This window comes from Lactuca sativa, chromosome 6, assembly GCF_002870075.4.
Source record: "Lactuca sativa cultivar Salinas chromosome 6, Lsat_Salinas_v11, whole genome shotgun sequence".
NCBI lineage: Eukaryota > Viridiplantae > Streptophyta > Magnoliopsida > Asterales > Asteraceae > Lactuca > Lactuca sativa.
In genome coordinates this window covers 21,387,950-21,408,375 of record NC_056628.2, presented here as the reverse complement: position 1 = coordinate 21,408,375, position 20,426 = coordinate 21,387,950, and the positions used below count along the sequence as shown (strand labels likewise).

At 33.1% G+C, this 20,426-nt stretch overlaps 2 protein-coding genes across 2 annotated transcripts; one reads left to right on the top strand and one right to left on the bottom strand.

Annotated features, from left to right (window-relative positions):
* Positions 1 to 1,831: 1,831 nt before the first annotated feature.
* On the bottom strand, positions 1,832 to 3,641 carry LOC111885731 (60S ribosomal protein L13-1). Its single transcript, XM_023881973.2, has 5 exons — positions 3,486 to 3,641; positions 2,821 to 2,936; positions 2,614 to 2,744; positions 2,350 to 2,508; positions 1,832 to 2,258 (listed from the first exon to the last, which is right to left on the bottom strand). Exons 2-5 carry the CDS (start codon positions 2,927 to 2,929, stop codon positions 2,037 to 2,039), a joined length of 621 nt encoding a protein of 206 aa, XP_023737741.1. The 5' UTR covers positions 2,930 to 2,936; positions 3,486 to 3,641; the 3' UTR covers positions 1,832 to 2,036.
* Positions 3,642 to 11,693: 8,052 nt separating this feature from the next.
* LOC111900020 (uncharacterized) lies at positions 11,694 to 13,127 on the top strand. The gene is made up of 2 exons (XM_023895903.3): positions 11,694 to 11,891; positions 12,398 to 13,127. The coding sequence occupies exons 1-2, from the start codon at positions 11,770 to 11,772 to the stop codon at positions 12,978 to 12,980; spliced, it is 705 nt and encodes a 234-aa protein (XP_023751671.1). The 5' UTR covers positions 11,694 to 11,769; the 3' UTR covers positions 12,981 to 13,127.
* The last annotated feature ends 7,299 nt before the right edge of the window (positions 13,128 to 20,426 follow it).

The window sequence follows — 20,426 nt, the reverse complement described above, 5'->3', positions numbered from 1 at the left end:
GGTGAGGGAAGCTTCCCTCCCCTCTTGAACACCACTCTGTGGGTGAGGGAAAGCAATGTGGGAAAAGAGGTGGGGGGGGGGGGGGGGGGTGTGCCGCACTCTCTCTCCTCTTCTCATTGGCCAGATATATTTTTTTTATTATTTTTTTCTTTTTATCTTTTTTAATATTTATAAAATTATATACCTACTATAAAAATATAAAAAATATATCCAAATTCATGGTTTTTAATTCCCTACAAAATGAGTATAATATATGTATGAAATATATTAAAAAAAAAAAAAAAAAAAAAAAAAAAAAAAAAAAAAGTGAGGGAAGGGCTTCCCACCCATTCCTTGTCTTTTTGGTGAGGGAAAGAGGGGTATGGCCCACCAAAAGTGAGGAAAGAGTCCCTCCCACACCCTCCGGTCTAAGAAAGGAAGTAAAGAGCAAACTCATAGGAACATAGGTCACCCTAAAAGGGCCACAAGTACAAACAATATAGGCGAATACTATCAATAATACATGCAACAAACGTAGGCCTTGAAATCGGATCAAATACTAGCAATACATGCAACAAATGTTCGCCATGAAATTGGATCAAATACTAGCAGATACAGGCATACGGTAAAGACAAGACAAAGGTCAGACTTATATACAGCAAAACCGAAACAGCAGCCCCATAAAAGAAATACACGTACAAAACAATGTTGAACCAAAGAGCCACTCTTATGTATCGGCATCCTCCTATATGAAATCATGTCATCATAAAAGACCCAACTCCTTCAAGTCTAACATCACAAATACACAAACTATCCACAATAATCATCTCGACACTCTTAAGCACATGAGTCTCGTCTACTATAGACATGTCCGAACCCGTCATTTTGTGAATTGTGATTAATGTACGCAAAAATATTTCCCCAACATTATTTGATTTTCAATCTAACATGTGATGTTTAAAGTTGCCATTTTTTTTGTTTTATGTCCTTTTCTTTATTCTTTTTTTTTCCTTTCTTTAGTCTTTTTTTTTTCTTTTATAGAACAATGCAAGAAAATATATAGTTTGTGAATTAATTTTTGTATGTTTTTGTTAATTAATTTTGAATAATTTTAATTAGTGTGTATTTGTTTTAAAATTAAAAATTAAAAGGTTGAATGGGTTGAGAAATATAGGGTTATGATATGATATGGGTTGGAATGTTTGAAATAAAGATTAAAGAAAAAAATGATATGGCAAGTAGGTTGGTGGGAACGGCTCCCTCCTCTTTTATGAATCACAGACCCTATATACACCATGGTACCTTGCCTTGTAACCCGCAAGTTATATCATCAATAATCATTGCGAAGATATAAGGGTTTAGTGTCAAACCCTAATGGAGCCCTATTCCATCAGGTGTCACCAACTGCAATATGGACAGAAGTCATAGACCGACGATACATGTCACAAATAGCCTTAACAAAACACATTGAGAAACTTCTAACTATCAAAAGTCCTCTGGGTTGTCTCCCTTGGAACAAGTTTTGGTTTTTTTCTAGGTCAATAGGTCCTCATATCTTTCTCTAAACTTATACATAAGACCTCTAAGAATGTGTATTACCCCAGTAATGAACGTGCCAATTCCCTTTTGTTCATACAAATCGGTCTCTCAGGTTTCAATCAATTGAGTATGACCAATATGATTTGGTGATGAGGTAAAAGTAAAACCACATTGAACACACAGAAAATTCGTCATATATATCTTTTTTAATAGTTGATTAAAAAGGCAAAGCTTGTCATAATTAAGTTGGACCAATAAGTTGAAAGTTAACAGGTGCAGTTAAACTTATAAATACAGTTTAAAAAAAAAATGCTGATTCAAAAAGTTTGTTTAGAAGCATATACTATTTGTCTTTGGTAAAAAGCCAACAGAACTGAAGCCATGTGACAGCTACAAAAACTAAAACATAAGAATTCCAAACACATAATACCAAACGTCAACATATCAAACAAAACAATATCCAAAATTGGTTCAACATAAGTTTCCATGATAAATACCCAAAAACAGTGAGTCTCTCACTACTTCTTCTCTTCCTTCTCAGCTTCAGCTGCCCTCTTGAGCCTTGCACCCAAATGTCGTTTGTTTGTCCTCTCAACACGCAGCTTGGAATAAGCACTGAATGACTTCATCTCCTCAGTCACCTTCACAAACTCAGCAGCTGCCTTCTCCCTAACAATTGGCAGCACTGACCCTTGAACCTGTGTAGCACTTGCAAGCTCCTCTGGGGTAGAGTCACCAGCCTGAAACAAAATATTCATCTCTTAACTAGCTCTTGAAAATAAATTTCAACATTATTATAAAAAATACAAAATGAAATAGAATAAGATTTACCTTAATCTTCCTTGCACGTCTTGGGAAAATGACCAATTTAGCCTTGAATGTCTTGAGCCTCTGGACATTAGCTTGAAGACCCTCCAATGAACGGTTCCTGCGCCGATGGTCCACAGCAATGCCAATGGTTGGAGCAAGCTTCTTAGGAATACCAGCAGCCTGTTTACAACACACATTGTAAATTACACTTCACCCCCTCGGAAAACTCATATTTACACTTTTGAACTGAACCCCAAACTTATGTTGATAACATGTCTTCTTTACCTTAAGCTCTTCCAGAGAAAATCCTCTTCCCTCCCTAAGTTTCATGTTGTATTTCAGGGTTTGTCCATGAACCTGGGGACGAAGCTTTCCAGCTGGCCTTGGGAAATCTTTCACAGCCTTTGCTTGTCTAGCTGTAATCCATCGAAAAAAAATTAAAAACTTATTGACATATATGTAAGTTGATAATCATAATAGCAAACAACTGACCATTTCTTCTCCTTGTTTTGCGTGCAGGTTGGTTGAACCATGTCTTGACATAGTTCTGCCAATGCTTCTTGAAGTGACCATTTGGAATGACATTGTTATGCTTAACCATGGTTACTCTGGAAAAGACATCACATCTTGTTAATTGTAACGAATGAAAATAAACAAATAGATCATTATCTCTTCGGAGGAGATTAAGTAATGAGGTTCATGGTTTCAAATACCAAAAAGTAATACTTTGAATGTTATAGCAATTGATTTTGTTAATGAAACCAAAGCAAATCGGCCCTTTGTAGATACACCGAAAAAACAAAGAATTTGTAAGGAAAACAGCGCCTGTTGATTTGATTGTGAAGAAACAATAGAAGTTAAGAAAGCACAACAGCATTCGCAGGATAAATCCAGGCCAACGAATACATAACAAACAAGAACGTTCACACAATACGAGAAAACTACAACCGCGTAACATGATAATACACATTCATAAATAAATCTTCCAAAAATGAGATCTAAACCTTTAAAGTTCACACAGATTTAGCACAACAGCTACAGGCGTATACTCATCGATGAATACAATTTCACAAATAACCACAACTCGAATTACAATCTTTCACGAATTACATAGCGTAGCCATTGAAAATGTTCGATAAGCAACTGCTCAATCATACCTGAGTTAAAGGCGAGGCGGAGTGCTTCGTCTTCAGAGATGGCAACGCGGCGAATTTGAGAAAGAAGACGCGCAGAGACTATTAAAAGGATCAGAAGAGAAGTAAAACCCTAGACCTAAATGAGCTCCGAATTATTTATCTTGGGCCTCATGTTTTGCTTTTGGAGAAGCCCAACCTTAGATTCATTAGATCATTGTCTCTAAAGTCCAAAAAGTAGGCCTGATATGGATTACAATTATAATATTATAAGTGTTTAGTGTTAGGTAATTTGATTAAAGTTTAATAAACAATAGAATAAATTACATGAATCGCCCGTCCATGTTTGGTCGAATAAAATGTTTTGTCTTTATATTTTGTTTCATTTGGATTAGTTAGTTTGAAATTTGCATATCCATCGACTTAAAAAGACTATGATGACCTTATATATTTCTATTTTATTTGTTTATCATTTATAATTAAAAAATAAAGAGACCCCACCCCTTCACCCTTCTCTTAACTTCATCTTCTCTAGCTTTTTTTAACTTCATCATGGACAATATATGAATTTCAACAAAATCTTTCTCTCTTTTTGTCTCTTTCTCTTCCATTTATTCATCATAAACTCATATATAACCCCATCCAGAGTGTGCCAAATGTCTTTTGTCGTCCCAAAACCTACAATTGGATCCATCTATAAATCAAGAAATACCAACATTATGACCTATGAAACACATACAAAAACTTAAAAACGTAGATCTGAAACCTACATTTTTTTCTAACACGTAAAAGATGAGAGAGAGAGAGAGAGATAAAGAGAGAGAGAGAGAGAGAATGGCAGATAAGACACGTTCATTTTTTTCGGTGGAGATCTAAAGAGGTATATATCAAACCTATGTTTTTTCTTTTCCTGTAGAGATCTAAACCTGTGAGTTTTTTTTGTAGTGAAGGTTTATGTCTAACACCAATAGTTTAATAATGGTGAGTGTTTGCCAAAGTGTTTCACTAATTTAGGGTTTTGAAGATAAACTATAATGTTGCATATATCATACAACATCAAAATACTAATATTCTCAGGAATATAGACCCGCACAACAATAATCAACTATAAAGGGATATTAAACATTTTAATTTTTTTAAATTATGTCAATCTGATGACAATTAATAAACTTTTAGACACTTGTGGTCTAAAAATTACAATAAAATACATTCAAACAATAGAATTGGTAAATATGAGCTGGACATGATGGTAACGTTTGGTGGATGAGATTGAACATGACAGAACAAAACAAGCCTATTTGAAGTGGTGTTTGGTAAACACAAAACATTGACAAGGTAGAACTTTGACCAAGTCTATTGGGACTAAATCACAAAATTTTAGTCCTGCTAAAAACATGGAGCACACCATGACAAAATATATAATGACAAAAATCCCCATGAGACTCTCTTCTTCACCGTCCTTTGTCCATAATCACCTTCCTCAACGATACTTCAGTGACCCCAAACCTCTTAAACGAAGGCCCGCCTTCATCTATACCAGCCGTCCACCTTTATCTCTCCATCTTTTCTGCTCGTTCTGTTGGTGAATATATGATAAAAAACTTGTGATATATTTCCTTTTGTCTATCAATCAACTTCATATTCCTTTCTTTCAATCTTCTTTCCTTTCATTCTACGTCTCAGTTGCTTCCTTTCATTCTCTGTCTCATGTTCCTCGTTGGTTTATGACGTGCACCTCGTTAAGCTTCCTTTATTTTCTTCCTCTGGGTTTAATTTTCATAATTCAAGAAGAAAATAGTGAGAATTCAGGATAGATTTGACAATTCTTTTATGCACATGAATATGAAGAAAGTACTAACAGCATAAAGTGCCAGATGAATCCATCAATTCCATTGTGTATTTGGTTATATATATATATATATATATATATATATATATATATATATATATATATATATATATATATATGTATGTATAATAGAACCAATTTAAATCATATAACTCTAACCCTATATATAGAGTTAGGTACAAATGTTTTCACTATCTACTGTGTGCATGTATTATTGATTCAGGACCAATCATTTTAGTTATTTTAAGAAAGTAATTAATGCATATTAAATGTTGAAGATGTAATTAATACCCATTATATCTTCAACATGTAATATGCATTAATTACTTTCTTAAAATAACTAAAATTACTGGTACAAAATCAATCATACATACACACAATAGATAGTGAAAACAAAATAACCTAACCCTATATATAGAGAGAGTCAGGTTCAAATGTTTTCACTATCTACCGTGTGCATGTATGATTGATTATGGATCAATCATTTTACTTATTTTAAGAAAAGTAATTAATGCATATTAAATGCTGAAAATGTAATTAATACCCATTATATCTTCAACATGTAATATGCATTAATTACTTTCTTAAAATAACCCAAATGATTGGTACAAAATCAATGAATAGCAGCTAGATAAAAATCGATGATGCATTATTCATGGTCTCACCATATAGATCATCCTCTCCTGTATCTCCATCATCCCATTGATCAAAACCATCTCATTCGATCATCTCCATACATATCCATCTATGTTTCCCTCCCACGTAGCCACCACCGATTGTGTTTTTGAAGGAGTTGGATACAATCGACCTAGCAGAAGACCAGGTAGCGAATAATCGATATTACATGAATCAGTAATTGTTTTGATTTTAGGGTTTTATTAAAGGATTAATTTTGGGGATCAACTCATACCAATAAGTTTCCATTCTCTAAGGGTTTTGTCTTTGAACAAATCAGCAACATCCAACGAAATGGATTTTATGATGCTTTAGTATGGCTATATAATAATAAAGGTACATGACTCTTAACGATATTATTTCTTCATTATCGACAAAGGCATATAACAAATCAATTATTAAAGAATGATTTTTGAAGTCTTCGCTATGGAAGAAAAATCCACAATACATAACATTTGACTAAGTTATATCATTCATATTCATGTTCTTGTTTAGTTATCCACATAAATTGTTTCAACACATGTTTTTATTGTCTAGTTAACTTGATAGGGTCATTTGTATTTTTATAACTACAATTCCATGAACATGATTACAAAAGTTGTTGCAACGTGAAGCTAGTGCAAATTTCATTAACATATCGATGTCAAGCATAAACTACAAGGTACAATTTATTAGTTTATGTTATTAGTTTTTATTAGTAGGACATAAGCAAATAACTGAAATGTATTCGCTTTTATTTATTTGTAGTGGTTTGGTGAATGAGAGAATTATGTTAATGCAGTTCTCTAGCCTTGCTAGTAAAATCGCACCAGACAACCAGAAAACGCATCTAATTTATGCTTTTTTCCATTTTAAATGTACGTTTATGAACTTATATTCATTTGTGAACAAATTAATTTGTGTACATATGTTCATTTATAAACATATTTGTTGTCGTGTAATTCATTGAGAATTGTATGTAGAATTTTTATTGTTTATAAGGGATATTGATGATTTTTTTCTTAACGAAATGTATATTTTCAAGTTGGAATATTTGATTATTAGTTTTAATGGTTTACATCATTGTTGTCAAAATCGCGATCCTGATCCTACGATCCTAAGTATGAAAAACGATCCGGATCATAAAATGATTGTATTTAGGTTATGATCGTAAGATCGTAAGTAGGATCGTAGGATCGAGATCCGATCCGATCTTACCTTCCTTTGATTTTTTTTTTGCAAATGATTTTTTTTACCATTTTATGTCTTTTACCCTTTACCAATCTATCATTTTTTATTATGACTTATGACTAATATTTTGAAGTTTTTATAACTTTTGAACGAAAAATAAATGTTTGAAATATTTTTTATGATTAAATATTATAAATTAAAATTATATTCTATTTTGTGGGATTTTAGGATCTCGATCCCGATCTTGCAAACTCAAAAACGATCGTTTTTATAACTTTTGAACGAAAAATAAATGTTTGAAATATTTTTCATGATTAAATATTATAAATTAAAATTATATTCTATTTTGTGGGATCTTAGGATCTCGATCCTGATCTTACGATCCCGATCTTGCAAACTCAAAAACGATCTTAGGTAGGATCCGATCTTGACAACCTTGGTTTACATTCATATATATTCATTTCTAACCATGTGATGTTTATCCATGAACATATGTTCAATTATGATCATTTCATATTTTATCATAACATCAATACATGTTTAATTTCGAACCATTAATACATGTTTATTTTTGAACAATAATGAATTTTCATATATTATTGATTCTTGATTTTTTTTCTTATGGACATTCTAGACACATGTTCGTTTATGAACATATGTTCATAACATACGTTCGTTTATAGATATTTACTTATATTTGTTATTAGTAATTCAAACAAATGCTATAATTTAGAAATATCATTAATAAACTACTATTTTAAAAAATGTTATTTTACTTTCATACCATTTTGATCATAAATTGATCTAATGGTTAAAAAATTAATTATATGGTTTTATGAATAAATTTTGTTCTATGTTGATAAATTCATTATAATGTTCATAAACTTCAATCTTAAGTTGATTTACTTTCAAGATATTCGAAATTTTCGTATAATCTTTCTCTTACATCACATCATTTTGCCGAACACTTATTAGGCTATATATATTGTAGATGAAAATGAAAATTATGTAAGAGAAAGATAAATGTGTAATTTATAAAAATCTTGGAAGTAAATCAAGTTAGAAGTTAAATTATAAGAACATTAGACAATTAGAATGTATTATATGATACAAAACAACGTATTATGGTGAGTTTGGGTACCTAAGCTTATATACCCTTAAGGGTATATTCACTTTTCCCATATATATATATATATATATATATATATATATATATATATATATATATATATATATTATGTTCCCTTAGGAACAATAAAGTTCTTAAGGGTTTGACATAAGTGATCCTTCTTTTTTACTTGTTTTCACACTTTTTGTTATTTTTAGGAACCTTTTAATATTCAAAGTTTGGCTACAAAGTTTTAAGAAATTGACAACGTTAATCCATTTTCTAAAAACTTGTTAATTCTAACCCTTTGTAGTAAACTTGTCTTTTTTTTTTGTTAACTTTGCCCCTTCTTTTTTACCCATTTTGACATTTTTGCTCATTGGAATAAAAAAATTTCATTTTATAGAAACCTTTTAATATTCAAAGTTTTGCTACAAATCTTTAAGAAATTAACGACTTTGATCCATTTTCTAAAAACTTGCTAAATCCAACAACCCCTTTAATTTTTTAACTATTTTAACAGTTTTGATTTTGACACTTTTGGTCATTGGAATAAAAAAATTTACATTTTTTAGGAACCTTTTAATATTCAAATTTTGGATACAAAACTTTCAGGAATTCACAACTTTGGTCCATTTTCTAAAAACTTGCTAATTCAAACTCATTTAATTCTTTAGCCATTTTGATACTTTTGCTCATTACAATCAAAACCTTTACATTTTTTCATAAAAGACACAAAACGGCCCGAGACGAGCCCAGGTTTTTCCGCTAGTTTATAATAATTAGAGTATGCTTAAAAAAGGTCTATACATATTTTAATAATATTGAGGGCAATTTGGTAATTATACCATTTCGTTATTTCCTTGTCCTACCAAATGTTTTATAAATAATCTGTTTAGTCTAATCCAATTCAATGTTGTCTGGTTTTATCTAGTTCAATAGTGTCTCATTGCTAGAAGATGCTGTAAAAGCCTAATGTTAGCATGTAATTGAAAATAAATTCTTAAAATACACAAATTAAAAAAATCAAGAAAATAATAAACAAAATAATAAAATAAAAAAAAAAACCCAAATCAGAAGAAAAAAAATTGAACAGAGACAAACTTTAAAACCCAAGAGTAATAGTTTTACTAACTTTAGAAACATATTTTACATTTTTTATGTTTATATGTTGGCACCTATAAAATGGTGAAAGTTATTATTTTTAAAAGAATAAACACTATCTTAGCATCTTATCATAAACACCGAGCATGTCTACAATATCATTTGACAATAATAACGAGTGTTGCAATTATATTTCTATAGAGGGATGAGCATATGGACCGGGGAACCGGCCGGAGCTGGTACCGGAACCGGAACCGGCACCGGAACCGGAACCCGATGGAACCGGTCGGGCCGGGACCGAGACGTTATTTTTGTGGATTTTTGGAACCGGGAACCGGTAGGAACCGGAACCGATTTAACCGGAACCGGTAGAACCGGCAAAAACCGGAACCGTATGATGCTATTTTCCAAGGAGCGGTTCCAACATTTGAAGACACGACAAGAACCGGTAGAACCGGGAACCGGTAGAACCGCCGGGCCGGTTCGGTTCTTGATTTTGGCCGAAGCCGGTTCCCCGGTCCGGTCCGGTTCGGGCCGGTTCTGGCCGGTTCGGTCCTTTTGCTCATCCCTAGATTGTACCATCAAAAAGGCTTTAATTATTGTTTTTCTATTACCGTTTTCTTCATCTGTTGTTTCATTTCATCTACGCGGTTGATTTTTGGCTTTTGTTATATTTTTTTTCGTTTCTATTGAAGACGAGCCTATTTTCTTCGCACTCATGAAAACAACCCATAAGCATTAAAGATTTCATGTAATTTTCATTATGAGTATCTTGCAATTCTAGATTATATGTCGAGTTACGACAACAAATATATTAATCTTATAAGCCGATTGTTTCCTTCTTATGCATCATTACAAAACTTCGATAACATCATTACAAAACTTCAATTATATGGTTATGTTCATTTACCCATTATTCATATTTTTAAAATGTTTATGTGCCTTATCAAATGTCACTAAATAAAAACAACTTTGGAACCGGTTTATGTATTAAAACCTAAACAACTTGCAAAATGAGAGAACATTCCCAATTGTAGTAAAGATTATAGACTTTAAACAACTTATATGGATATTATCTTCAATATTTGAAGTATTTTCATTTAAACCATTAGTGTATTTAGAACTCGTTTCAAGGTTAATATAAAAAGTTAAAAGTTAAAAGTTGGCCACCACGAGTGATATAACCACCTAAAGCACCAATCATCTTTCTTATCTCCACAATTTAGAGGGGATAATGTTCACAAGTTATAACAAAGTAAAAAAATAGAAAATTTGGTCGTTAAGGCACGCTACCAGCTTCACGAGCCTCTGTTGGACATCAACATAACATATTCAGGGGATGGTGTTCATTCGTCACAATGTTGATCACATCAACTTAACACCATGCACGATAAAAATACATGATATAGCCTTAAAAGTGTATTGTTTTTGCAAGACCATTTGTAAAACATACAACGAGGGTATTCGTGGTTGATGTGACCATAAACCACGATCACGAACGCCATCCCGATATTCTGTGGTGGCTCGTGGTCATGATGAATTGTTGTTTGTTCAACGATCCACAACGTCCGATCAGAAGCTTGATTCGAAATTCACCCGCTTTAACTTCTTTGACTAGCCATTTAACGGATCTTTTATATATATTAAAAAATAAACATGTATCTTTATAAATACCACAATACACAATCTAATTCTTACATCATTTTTTTCTGTCTCTATTTACATGCACAACTTTATTTATGGTTTAAAAAGACATGGATTTCGGTCAAAATACCGCGCCAAAAGAAAAAAAATTATAAATATAGATCTTACATCTCGTTCCCGAGTTTATCAAAAAAAAAGAAAAGAAGAGAAAAGAAAGTCACGAGAGAAAAGAAGAGAAAGAAAAGAAAAACAAAATTTTCATTTGTGTTCCCGAATTTGAGAGAAGTGGAAGGAAAATTAATCATTTTCTTCTTTCCTTCCAAATCCTCCCAAATCGGAAGGAAAGGTAAGAGGGAAAGTAATCCTTCAATTTCTCTACACTTCCTTCCACTTTCTTCCTTTAATGAAACTCGGAAACACCAATTTTTTTCATATTCTTCTCATTTCCGCCCATTTCCTTTTCTTTCTCTCGTTAAATTGAACTCTGGAACAGGGTGCTAATCAAAATACCCCACTAAGGCACTAAAAGAAAAAGAAAATTGTAATGGAAATGTTGGTTTTTTGGTAGAAAAGAAAAAGAGAAATGTAAATGCACTAAATTTGTGTAAACAAAAATATCGGATGCGGATCCAAAAGCGGGTCGGAGCGAATCCCTTTAAAACGGACAGATGCTCGTACACAAAGCCCTAAATACGATTCGAATTAGAACATTTTGTTGATTTTTGTTTACAAACTCAAAATCAAAATCAAGATCAAAGATGGGGAAGTCGACGCAAGATCTTCACGCTGCAGCTCGATCAGGTGACATCGTTGCCGTACAGACGATCATCACCTCTAATCCGTTGTCTGTCAACTCCAGGGATAGACACTCCAGAACACCGTATCCTCATATCTACCCTTCTGTTTCATGTTTATTACGATTAACAACTTCATTTTGATGCTACGTCTAGGTTTTCTTTTCAAATTTAATGTTAATGTTATTCTGTCTGAACAGTATACTCATAAAATTGGTGAAAGTTATACGAGTTTTCCCTAAAAAGATTGAATTTTCTCAACTTGTTTGGGAATCGGTATGTTTTAAGCACAATTCCGTAAAAAGTTTGTGAATTTCCCGTTTAATTGAACTGTGGATTGATCATAGCTCTCCCATGGTTAATCCACTCTGTCTATACCAACAATGAAACATCATATATCTATTATATTCTTCTTATTGGACCTGCTATTGCAAATTGCTACAGAATTAGGGCTCGAATCACTTCATATGATGGGATCCCTTTCATCCATTCATGTTTGAAAATTCAATCTCTTGATAAAACATTTGTGGTGTCATATGGCAACAATTATGGCTTGTTTATTTCTCCTTGATTCAAAATTACTGAACCCTAGACTACATTTAGCAGCATGGGCAGGTCAGACACAGGTGGTGAACATCCTTTGCAAGAACAAGGCAGACATTGGTGCATCTGCCATGGATGACATGGGTGCAATTCACTTTGCTTCTCAAAAAGGTCATTTAGAGGTGGTAAAGACACTTGTATCATCTGGAGTTACCATCAAATCTACAAATCGCAAGGGCATGACTCCACTTCACTATGCTGTTCAAGGATCTTACATTGATCTCATCAAGTACTTGGTTAAAAAAGGTGCAAATATAAGTATAAAAAACAAAGCTGGGAAGAGTGCTCTAGATCTTGCAAGTAATGAAGAGATCCTTTCATTGTTAAGTTCTCCAACCGAATCAAAAGAAACTGATAAGAATGACACTGACTCAAAGACTGAAGATCAAGAAAGTCAACCGAAAACAGAGAGTTGTGAAAAGGAAGATGATGGAAAACAGAAAGATGAATCAGTGAAGAGAAAGGTTCAGGATGATGTTGGCAATGAGGTGATTAATGTAGGGATTAAGAAGACAAAAGTTTCTCTTAATCATCTTATAACATCAGATGACACACAAGAAGAGGAGGATTAGAATTGTTTATACATAACATGAGAAATATGGTTACAAGTGTAGAAGTTGAATTGATGTTTTAGCTTTTGTGTAGACTATATACATAATATGAGTAAGTAAGACCCTAATGTATCTGATTTGAGAAACTGTAGTTCCCTTTTGGCTTTAGTTTTTTCTTAATGTGTTTCTGATGCACTAGTGTTTTTGTTACAACTCTCTTGTCATGAAAACAATGTAAACTAAACATGTAGAGAGTGAATGTTTGAATGATTATCATGAAATCATGGACAAACTATCTATAAAGACAAGGAGCCTATATTTTTAAAAGATAGTAAGAGTATAATGCTACTTATAACCAACTAAGGGATCGTTTGATAGTCACTGATTGAGTCAGAAGTCTGACTGGGTTTCAAGCTGACTGGGTCTGAAGCTGACTGGAACCATATTGTTTGATTATATATCTGACTGGCTATCCTGAATGATAAAAATAACCATTTTAACCTTATATTTAGAACACATTATTTTATCTCATTAATTTTCATAATTCTATTTTTTTATTCATCATTTAGCTTTTAGCAATTAATTATTATAGTTAGCCCTTACTTATCATTTATTTATTAGTAATAAATAAAAAAATAAAAAAAATAAAATAAAAAAAACTTATTGATACTATGGATGGCACTTATCCTTTGTTTATTAATAATAAATTATAAATTATAAAACAAAAGAAAAATAAATGTTAACTTTATCCCATATATCATCCCACCTAAGGTATCTCCCTATTTCCATGTTTTCTCATATATCGAACCCTAAACCATATTTTCTCATCTGCCGACATAATATTCCTCCATCTCCTACCCCTACTCCCTCGTGGTGTGCATATCAGCGATTCAAACAAATACCAAATTTGAAGTTGAGTTCCAACCTTAAGGTTTGATTTCTGATGAAGATCAAACATTTTTATTTCGAAATTTGGGGAGTTTTGGTGTGTATTTTTTTCGACGGCATCGACATGAGTCTAGGATCTCAAGACAGTAGTATGAAGTTCTTTGATTTTAGATATGTCAACATTTTTTTTAACGAAAGTAAACTCTCAGCAATTGTATTTTTTTTTTTCTTTTAGATAGGTCTCCGGTCTTCACAATGTTTCCAGAAATTCTGTGTTTCTTGTGATGCAAGAAACTTCATTTGGATATTGATTTTTATGGGCAGTGTCGATCGGTAAAATGCGAGGCAAATAATGTTGTTTTCTTCAATCACCCAATCACCTATCTTTTTTTGGGGGACCGAGTCAGTCATTTTTTTGGCCCGAGTCAGAAGTGTGCGTTGGGTCAGATACAAATCAAACGCTCCGACCGGACCTAGTCAGACAAAAACTTCTGACCGGACCCGGTCAACACCAAATCAAACAACCCCTAACTATTTTGAACGTACCCACAAAGTCACTTTGTTGCATTAATGTGTGTGAATGGTTACCTTTAAAGACATTAAAATGCAAAACGTGATTTTTTTGGGCACATTCAAAACAGTAGGCTGTATAAGACATCCTTTTATTCTTGGCGTTATAAGCTGCAAAAACATGTAATAGTAAGTAGTAAGGCCCCTTTCTCTTTTACTTTTAGTGTAGTGGGAATGACAAAATAATAATTATTCCCGAGTTGATAGTTAGGTTAGAAGGAGTGGTGTCACATTCGATGTACCGCCACCTCACTTTTTGTTTGCCACATCACTGTCACATATAAGTTATGCCGCACAGGCCCACACCATCTTCAACGTGCCATTTAGGTGGGATGGGTAAACCTATCAATTTTTTAATGTATTTTAAAATTTTATTTATTTATTAAATTTAAACTATGTTTTATTAATTGAATGGAAAATTACACCACTTAAAGCATGACTTAAACATAGGAAAAACTATAATGAAATACTTAAAACATAACTTAAAGCCTACATCTTTTGGAGATTATATTTCCTCATAATTTTTGCATTCACCTTCTCCACAATTTGATGTACATCCTTGGGCAAGTAAGAAACATATTTCATTAAGAGTTTATAGTTAGGAGTCTTTTTTTTCTCGTGCAATCTTCAATAGTTTTTCGATATTTGTATTTAACTCGTCGAGTTGCGATTTCATATCATCACTTCGACTTGAACCACCTTTGACACCTTTTTGCTTGATATCTTCCCATACGATGGCTAGGCATTAGAACCTCAATTGGATTGTTTAGGTTGAGGTCATGCCAACACGACCATCAAATGATTGGTTGTTTCGGAGGTTTTGGTTCTTTTAGACCCACCTGTAGTGAACTATTCTGATGTATTTATTTGAAGCTATTTTTCCGAATCCTTCAGAACATTTTAAAACTCGCCATGTTTGAAAATACCTATCTTCTATTTAAGGTAAGTTCCAGAATTTTGGTTATGATGATTGCATCATTTGCACCGCTTACCTATTGTCACTTCATGGTCATAAACATACCATTGAAATACATTACATTTTTGTTGATGTTCCTCCGCTTCGAGTTTATTTAATGTTTTGTTTGGTAGTTGTCTTTTTTCATTTGGGCAAAGAAATGTTTCCATATATTTTTTATACAAAGTCGACCAACTTTGATCATTGCTACCGTCAGATTTTCCTAAATGTCAAGCCATGATTGTGCCAACATCCATTCTTCTTATGGGGTCCATGCTAAATTTGGGAACTTCCCTTATGTGTCCGCGTCAAGTTGTGTTTCGTGTACACCATTGGAATTGGTTGAGGAATCAATTTGGGTTGCGGTTGAGGCTGTGATTAGGATTATGTTTCTTGAATTTTCTCATATGGATTAAAATCGGATTGAAATTGGAATTGGAACTCGGATCGGGATTAGGATTGGGATTGGTGCACATGGATTATAATATGGAATAAATTAACATAATGAAACATTGTTGGTGAATAGATTGACCGATCTATTTGAGGTCGGTACCACAAGGGTGATGAAGGGTTTTGATATTTCTTCTTGTTTCTTCTTGGAGTTTTTTGGTTGCTTGGAGAAGACATTTTGAAGATTGGGTATGAAGAGTTTCAGAGAAGTAATTAGAATTATGATGTAACGTCCCAGTTTCAAATCATTTTTTTTATTTTTAATTAAGGATAAAATATTGTTTCCTAAAAACCAAATCAAGAAAACATAAGTATCCAATACAATCATCCTAAAACATCAGAGTATCAAAACATGCGGAATCGCAGAAACTGGAGATGGATGTGTACAATCAAGCATTCACCTTCTCGCGAACATCTAAAGTAACTGAAACACAGTAAACTAAAATTTGTAAGCACGAAACTTAGTGAGTTCCCCCAAATACCACACATAACATATATTACAACATGTAGCTATATATCGGGTCTGTAATAACCCCGAGTCCCTATCAACCCCGAGTCCATATTGACTCCGAGCCCATATCGACTCTATCGGGTCTATATCAACCCCGAGTCCGTAATGACTCCAAGCCCATATTGGCTCCATGCATACAACATACAAGCATATCAGCAAGAGTCACAAAGACAACACACACAATTGACACCTAGCGTTCTATAGTATAGTGAGAAGACTCATCTCGCAGGTAGCAACTAAAACACAACAACTCTCACACAATGAAGACTGGTACTACAAACCATCTAACAACAATAAAGAAATACCCACTAAATCCACCCCCTAAAACCTCTAAATTGACCAAAAGTAATCTATGGTCAAAAGTCAATGCTAAAGTCAACCTCAGTTGATTGTTACGTCATGACCATTCATGAGTCACGTCGTGACAGATTTAGGACAAAATAGTTGAGGAAACATCTCTTGTCATGACATGACACATAGCCTGTCACGTCGTGAGACCTGATCTGAACAACTTAGAGCATTAAGCTCTTAATCCCTTAAGCCAACCCTTCAAACCTTCCAGAAGATTTTCCCCAACCCAAAGGTACATAAAAATCACAGCTTTTTAGTCATGCATGTCCAATGCATGACTTGGACACTAACTATGTCAATAAAGAGAAAATGAAGCCAAAACTCATGCTTGGAGTCCAAACCACTACCAATCCTCATATAAAAAGACTTATGTTAATTAAAGGGCCTCAATGTCCATATTGCTAACTTTATGGATCCCATGCATGTTACCCAATTTAATCATGAAGAAAAGTGACTAAAACCTAGATATAACATGCTTAAGTGAGAAATGTAAGAGATTTAGGACTTACAAAGGTCAAAAAACGATACAAAGTGGTGAGGAAGAGACTTGATTGCAAAGATAATGCACCAAAGAGCTATAAACCACCGAAAGAGTTCTTCGAGGTCATAATGGAGGCTAACTTCAATTTGGATAGGAGGGATGTGATAGAGGTTGAGTGTGTGCAAACCATATCCCCTCAATTCCCTTAAATAAAGCGCAAAACACAGAATTAGGGTTAACCCATCGTCACGTCGTAACCACCTATACGCACATCGTGACCCACAAGGATGGACAAGAGTTTCTGAATCGATGTTCACGTCGTAAGGCTTCCTTCTTCACGTCGTGACCATTTATTAATTATGGTTTACATTTTTTACTTGAATCAAAAGCATAAAAAGATCGAATACCTGAAACAAGTGTTATGTAGGAAGGTTAGAGTGTGGTAATACGTGAAGGTTGATGTTAGTATTAAAACTAGTTAAAAAAAAGTTAAACTTTTTATTTTTAATTAAAAAAAATCTATTTCTTTCTCCTATCAAGGCCATGTCGAGAAGCTTAGTTTTTGCAACATGGTGATGTGGTGTTTGTCCATAAAGTTGCTAACTTTATGGATCCCATGCATGTTACCCAACCTAATCATGAAGAAAATGACTAAAACCTAGATATAACATGCTTAAGTGAGAAATGCAAGAGATTTAGGACTTACAAAGGTCAAAAAAACAATACAATGTGGTGAGGAAGAGACTTGATTGCCAAGATAATGCACCAAGGAGCTATAAACCACCAAAAAGAGTTCTTCAAGGTCATAATGGAGGCTAACTTCAATTTGGATAGGAGGGAGGTGATAGAGGTTGAGGGTGTGCAAACCATACCCCCTCAATTCCCTTAAATAAAGCGCAAAACACGGAATTAAGATTAACCCATCGTCACATCGTAATCACCTATACGCACATCGTGACCCACAAGGATGGACAAGAGTTTCTGAATCGATGGTCACGTCGTAAGGCTTCCTTCTTCACGTCGTGACCATTTATTAATTATGGTATTACATTTTTTACTTGAATCAAAAGCATAAAAAGATCGAATACTTGAAACAAGTGTTATGTAGGAAGGTTAAAGTGTGATAATGCGTGAAGGTTGATGTTAGTATTAAAACTGGTTAGAAAAATGGTTAAATTTTTTATTTTTAATTAAAAAAAAATCTCTTTCTTTCTCCTATCCAAGTCCATGTCGAGAAGCTTAGTTTTTGCAACATGATGAGGTGGTGTTTGTCGAAGACACTTCAACAATGTTGAAGCTTGCCAAGGGCTACTCCCTTTAGCGATACAAATTTCAATACACACTTTATAAGAAGATATAAAATGGAATATTTGAAATCAATGTCTTTTTAAATAATTAAAAATGGTAGAACGCATCCTAACTATTTTAAAAGTCACCATCATATAGAAACTCATAAAAAAACATCTGAGTAACAAAATTTGTTATTATTATTGTGATTACTAACAAAATTTAATCTGTGACGAAAGAAAAACTTTTTAAAATCAAAGTGTAGTGGCCATAAATGAAGAAAGCCAAGTAATAGATGAAGGTAGATTCCTAGATGTTAGTTGGAGATTAATACTCATAAAATACTATAAAAAAATAAAAAGAAAAACTTTTTAAAACTGATTTGTAATGGTCATAAATGAAGAATGCCAAGTGATAGGTGGAAGTAGATTACTAGATGTTAATTAGAGATTAGGGTGGATTGCGGAGGAGTCCATCTCTCCCAACTCATTCAATTCACTTGTCACATTAACTTCATATAAGCCTTTCTCTCTCTCACTCATTTTTTCTAACCAACAACATATGAAAATTCATCTTTCCCAAACCATTCAACCTATTCAATTAAAAACATACAAAACTATTTTCGTATAAGTCCTTGAGCAAGAAGTATAACTAAAGCTAGATAGACAATAGACAAAGAGATTAAAGAAAAATAGAGCTTTGTGGGTTTAACAACTCGTTTGTGTGCCTTTATCTAGTTCTGTCTGCTCCTCGAAATCGTGTCATCGGCGATACCGCTAACCCACTCCCTTCATCTGCTAACGACTCCCTCTACCCTTAAGTTTGTTTTTGAGTTTTTTCAATTTATACTGTATAAGTTTTAATTTTGTAAAATTTTAAATTTTATACCACAAAAGACTCTTGAATTTTATGTAAAAATAATATTTTATAATTTTAAAAGTTTAAATAAAAACCAAAAATATAATTAACATGCTATACCAAGCTTAATAAAAATGAAAAATTCTACAAAAGTCATTAAATTTTTACATAAATTCGATTTTAGTACTGTGTATTTTATCTCAAATTGGACATCCTGTTTACAAATTTTTTACAATTGTGACCACTTAGCCAATCAATACACCTGGTTGCCAGTTGACATGGCATATTGACGTATCACTTTTTATAACGTGACATTATATGGTGATATTCTATTCCGGGTGTCAAATATGATTTTTTTTTTTTTTTAATTTAGTGATTTTTGGGATTTTTCCAAAATATAGTGATTATTTTTTAAAAGAATATAAGATAACAAATGTATAAGCCAATGCATTGAGATACGTAGTAGTGATGCGCATGATCATGGATCGACACCAATAATGAAATGATTGATGCCAGTTTTTTTTGGGGGCACTTTGTGGGACCGAAATCGAACCCATATGCGAGATTTCAGGAGTTGTCCTGGACCGATTCATGTTCAAGTAAATTGGTATATGCTATATGCATCATTTATAACCGATTAAACAACCCTATTGTTTTAAATCACATAGTACAAACATCTAACCAATATTTTAGTTCGCCTATGTTACGTACAAATATTTTGTGGATATGTTAGCATTATTAGGGCCAACTCGCATATGTTACGTACAAATCTTCCATCGATATGTTTTTTTAGCTATTAGAATATAATATCATCAAATAGTGATATAAAATAGTGATATATTATCATGTCATGTCAGAATGTTACGTCAGCTAACAATCATTTCATTGATCGATTAGATGTACAAAATTATAATAAATTGATATACAAAATATTCAAACAACGAAAAGAAATATCAAACTAAATTTCTATGAAAAATTAATAATTTTTATAGAATTTGCTTTAAATACAAATTGTTATTTTTCTTCAAGTAAACGCAAAAGTGTAAAACTAGGACAAAAACATGAATTGCAGTTGTATGACCCACAGGGGACACATTTATTCTCACGTGTAAGTAC